The 5,538-nt window shown below is 30.4% G+C and overlaps 1 protein-coding gene across 1 annotated transcript; it reads right to left on the minus strand.

The window, feature by feature from the left end:
• Nucleotides 1-486: 486 nt before the first annotated feature.
• On the minus strand, nt 487-3,814 carry LOC139874343 (protein FAR1-RELATED SEQUENCE 5-like). The gene is made up of 6 exons (XM_071861788.1): nt 3,751-3,814; nt 2,424-3,231; nt 2,073-2,331; nt 1,738-1,955; nt 1,258-1,639; nt 487-969 (listed from the first exon to the last, which is right to left on the minus strand). The coding sequence occupies exons 1-6, from the start codon at nt 3,812-3,814 to the stop codon at nt 487-489; spliced, it is 2,214 nt and encodes a 737-aa protein (XP_071717889.1).
• Nucleotides 3,815-5,538: the final 1,724 nt, after the last annotated feature.

The raw sequence follows: 5,538 nt of genomic DNA on the forward strand, positions 1-5,538 counted from the left end.
ATGTCATTGTCTTATTCAATCAAATCTGCTTGTAATATAAAATCACATGTGATTGAACTACTTAATCACATGTGATTTTAGTATATAATCACAACCGTTAACATACATTCTTTTACAAATTGATTTTGAAAAGACCTCTCACCACCATTAGGACCCATCACATGGTTTTTAGGTTTAGGGACTAATTGATTTTACAAATGATTCTTAATGTCATTGGCTTTATTCAATCACATGTGATTCTAATATAAAATCACATGTGATTGAACTACTTAATCACATGTGATTACAGTATATAATCACAACTGTTAATATACATTCTGTAAAATCAAAACCATAAATAAAAAATGTTCCAAACACATTAACAATTTTTAACAGTTGTTCTTGAAATAAAGTAACAAAATATAAAAAAATGAAAGTCAAACATTTAATAAGAACACCAAAATTAACAATTGTACGAATATAAAAAATAAAAAATAAAAAATAAAATCAACGTTTGTCTTTGTCACAACCCCTGCAATTGTGTTCATGTGATCCACAATTACTGCAAGTAATCTTTCTTTTTTTGCTTTCCAAAATTCCTTTCTCTTTTTCACTCATAAGACGCTTATCTTTTTCACAACCTTTGTATCTCCCAACGGGTGAGTTTTGTATGTCTAATGAATTAGGCTTTGAAACACCAACCATTTCTTGTATGACAACATCTTTTTTCTTAAACTGCTTTGGCACTTGAGCCTCAACTTCTTTCTTCACCATTTTAACTTTTTCAAGAAGCACTTGTAGCATCGTTTCATCCTGGCCAATTAGTTCAACACAATCATCAACAACTGATGTGATTTCATTAATAGAATTTTGAACAGCAATGTTTTCGTTGCCATATCTGTTTCTCCTTGATCTTAACTCGGGTGGTATTATATCCCTTCTCCAATGCCTCATTATGTATTTTTCAGGGATTTCATCTATATTATCGTTCTTCAATACCCAAAAACAATGTCTACAAAGAAGACCAAATCGTAGATAGTGTTTACATGTACATATTATTGATCCATCTTGGCGGTTATGAAGTACCTTCATAATAAAAAAAAGTATGAAACTGATGTATAAGCCAATCACAAGTGATAAGTACCTATTTAAATATGACAACTGATGTATAAGTCAATCATAAGTGATAAGTACCTATTTAAACTATTTTAACAAGTGAGATTCAAACTATTGCACAAATGTTATTCCATACATGAAAAAATATGTAAATTAGTTTACCTTGTATTTGAAGAACTCTTTTTCTTCATTCAAGCATTCCCTTTTATCCTCCATACTTGAGCCTTCATCTTTTTTCCCTTCATTCGAACCTTCATTCGAACCTTCATTTTTCTTCCCTTCATTCGAGCATTCCTTTCTCTTTTCCAATTTCTCTTTAACAACAAATATTTCCGTGTATTCCTCTTTGTCCATTTTATCCAACGAACAATTATACAAAGCTGCAACAATCTCTTGTTGAATAATCAGAAAAATTGTATTTGTGTATACCTTTGATGCATGTTTTTCAATTCTTAGCAACGTTAATAATTTTGGGTTTTTCTTAATTGTCTGTACATCCAAAGATTCTTGTTTTGACCTCTGTTTTAACATGGCAGATTCAAAGCTGTCCATAAAAGTCAACATATTTGATGCAGATCTTGCAAAGTGTGAAAAAAAACATTTTCACTCTCTGATCTTGAAGTAGTTCGCATCAAACCAAACATTTCATTTTCGATGAAATATGCTGGTATCCAACTTGATCTAATATCAAACATATATTTGAACCAACTGTCATTCTTCAATGAAAAATCGTCCATCAACTTTTCCCATTTTTCTTCAAAAACAGTTGGTTCTATGTACATATTCCACACAATTTTATCAAATCTCTTCTTGAAGTCTTTTTCTTGTTTGTCTTCAATATTAGGATTTGCTTCTTGAATCTGTAATCACATTTGATTGGTTAATAATTCATATTAAGAAAATTATGTATATGTATCATTAAACATTTCAATCGCATGTGATTAGTTACATGTAGTCTTCAATAACAAAACTCATACCTTTGATGGCACCTTCCGCATAATGTGCCACATGCATAGTCTATGCTTTGCCGTCTTAAAGACCTCTTTTATGGCTATCGCCATTGATTTGTCCTGATCTGTCACAATCATGTTTGGCTCTTTCCCGAATGTCTTCATGAAGCAATTAAGTAGCCATTTGTAACTCTCGGCTATTTCATCCCTGATCATTGCAGCAGCAACAGTGACACACCTACGGTGGTTATCTATTCCAGTAAATGGTACAAACTTAAGGTTGTACCTGTTAATAAAAAGACAATGTTAGAAACTCAGATAAGCCAAACAACCTGTCAATCACATGTGATTAGAAGCTGGTAAAACCAGGTATCATACCTGTTAGTTCTATATGTTGCATCAAATGAGATAACATCACTAAACTCCTTGTAGTTGCACTTTGCAACTTCATTCACCCAGAAAATGGAATGTAATTGACTTTTTTCAAGCTTGTACTCAAATGAAAAACCAGGAACATATTTTTTCCTTTCTTCCATTTTGTTAACGAGCATTTGAGAATCAGTTGCATTGATAAACACATTCAAATCTCGTTTCCAGTTTTTGAAGTCAATTACAGTTCCATGAACATTTTTTTCAGACCCTTTCATATTGCTGTAAATTTCGTATGCCTTTGTTGGACCAATATTTGATACCGTCGAATGGTATACAAACAACTTCTCTGCATACCTCATTTGTCTTTCCTTTTTACTTAAATTTCTGTATTCTATCGGTAGCAACTCATGATTATGTTGTTCTTCAAAGTCAGCAAGAACAAAAGTATCTGTTCCATACACCCGGTCGAATCTAACTTTAGCCCTACATCCTGTGCATTCCATGTTGCTTTTCCGAATTGGCTTTTTAGTTTCTTGTAATGTGTCAAAGTAGACTTCCTTTGGTGTGCCAGCCTTGTTGCATAAGTAATATTTTTGTTTCACTAATCCAGATTTTGCAGTTTTTTGTCCAGCCTTTCTTATGTCAAAACATGCATGATATGCATATAACCTATACATCTCTTCACATTGATCAAGTGTTCCATAATTATGACCAATGACTGGTAAGAAAAGTTTGTCAACAATTGGTGTATAATACAATGATCCACCTGATGTTTCGTTTTTACGTGTTGCAGTTGCTTTTGGTGAATTATAATCTGTGGAAAACAAATTACAATGTTAATTGAATGTTTAACTGAAATAAGAGACAATATACATATCACATAATGTATTATCATATAACGCAATCACATGTGATTCAATAAGTAAAAATTTACAACAATTCGATTTTCAACTTCATCTTCATTGTATTCATCAGTAATCACTTTAAATCCCAGTAATGTATTATCATAAAACAATCACATGTGATTTTTATAAGAAATTACATGTGATTTTACACAAGACATTACTTAAAGTCACAAAACACTAATTCATTAAAAGCTAATCACATGTGATTGAATGAGTAAAAATTTACAACAATTCAATTTTTATCTTCATCTTCATTGTATTCATCAGGAACCACTTTTAAATCCCAGTAATGTATTATCATAAAACAATCACATGTGATTTTACAATATATTACATGTGATTTTACACAAGACATTACTTAAAGTCACAAAAACACTAATTCATTAAAAGCTAATCACATGTGATTGAAGACGAAACAATATACATACCATCATCATTCTGGATTTTGTTGATGTCTTCATCACTGATATCGTATTCCCTCTCTGGTTCCATTGCTTAAATTGAAGGTGTATATGAATTGATTGATCAATGAATTCGTATGTTAAGCAATTCGGAGTGAACGAGTGATTATCAATCTAAGTTAACGACGTTAGGTAATCGTATAATCAAGCAATCCGACTGAATTAATCAGAGTTAATGACGGAATCGAACTGATTGATCGTCGGATAATCGTCAATCGCCATCGCCAGGATCGTTTAGGGTTTTTGAAGGTTTTCGTTCGAGAGTGATTTGTTTCGTACGTAGGATTTCTATTTTTTTGTAAAATGACCATAATACCCTCGCTGTATTAATTGGTGCTTTAATCTGGATCATTGATCAAAAGTGATCCAAGGGCTGAGAACCGCCCCTTGGATTTCAACCTTTTTAAAGGTTTCTTTGGAATACAACTCTAGCGATGCATAATAATATTCTTCGATTAATGTATTTTGTTACATTTAACTCTTACATAATATTCACTAATTAAATATACATATTATATTTGTGATGCGACCATATTTTTCAAAAGATGCCAATATATCTAGGGTAGTGATATTTCCAAATGTGTTTTTGATAGATCAACTTAATTTTACATCTATACCCTTGAATGATGTTCTCTACAAATTATATGTTGGAAGTTATTTGAGGGTAATCTGGGAAGATATCACCAAATATGTGTGGATCTATAAAAAAACAATTTGGAAATATCATCACCCATATATCTACCATTCGATTTTGACCAATTGTGACGACCCGGAAATTTCCGACCAAATTTAAACTTAATCTTTATATAATTCCGACTTCATAAGCAATAAATTTTAATAAATCTTGAACCTCCGAAAAGATTTTTACACAAGCTTTTGGTAACCCTTTTATTCCGACGATTCACGAACGTCATAACTTGATTTAATTGTTTAATTATTTAATTATTGTGTATATATATGGATTTACATATATTTAACTTGAAAATATGATAATTAAATATCTCATTAAGTATATTAACAAAGTATTATATATATATTTTCATACTACTAATTTAAAGAGTTTTCAAATAATATATATATTACTATTTAAACGACGTAATTAACTTATGTTAAAATGTATTTACATATAATGTATTACGAGTGTAAATACATCATTACAAGCATTGAATACACTTTATAATATACCAATACATTTAAAGGATAGCTATACTCGTATTTCCGTTTAATTTTCTCAAAGAATTCTACTCGCATTCATACAGTATTTTTACCCGTATTATACACAGCTTCTAGAAGTATTTACTATTGGTATATACCAATAGAAATTTGAAATTATTTGTGTAATATGTCATACATGACCTAATCAATTTAATATGTCATGCATGACTTAATACAATTTAACTTATCTTAGATATTTTCACTAAAAGCCAAAATTATAAGCTTATAAATAAGGACCAATTTAACTCGTTTTTACTCCACAATTTCTTAAACTAAAAACACACACTTGAATGCTCTCATATCATACTTTAATCTCAGCAAATTTTCTCTTCATAATCAAGGTAAAATACTTCTCAAAATCCTTGTTCAATTCCTTGTATAGTTGCTATCTTATTATACTTATAAAACTTGTAAAAACTAGAACTTGTTTTGGTGAACACCAAGCTTGTTTGAAAAACTAATCTAATCTTTCTAACTTAACTCTAATAACACTTATTTATATGTATTATGATGTTATATTAAGTTAATATAAGAACTCAT

Source organism: Rutidosis leptorrhynchoides, chromosome 11, assembly GCF_046630445.1.
Source record: "Rutidosis leptorrhynchoides isolate AG116_Rl617_1_P2 chromosome 11, CSIRO_AGI_Rlap_v1, whole genome shotgun sequence".
In the NCBI taxonomy this organism is placed as follows: domain Eukaryota; kingdom Viridiplantae; phylum Streptophyta; class Magnoliopsida; order Asterales; family Asteraceae; genus Rutidosis; species Rutidosis leptorrhynchoides.

Coding starts and splice junctions, on each gene's coding strand:
- LOC139874343 (XM_071861788.1), bottom strand. CDS start 3,814: ATGGAACCAGAGAGGGAATACGATATCAGTGATGAAGACATCAACAAA. Junction 1,956..2,072: donor TGCGGAAGGTGCCATCAAAG/GTATGAGTTTTG, acceptor ATGTGATTACAG/ATTCAAGAAGCAAATCCTAA. Junction 1,640..1,737: donor TATTTCATCGAAAATGAAAT/GTTTGGTTTGAT, acceptor TTTTATGGACAG/CTTTGAATCTGCCATGTTAA.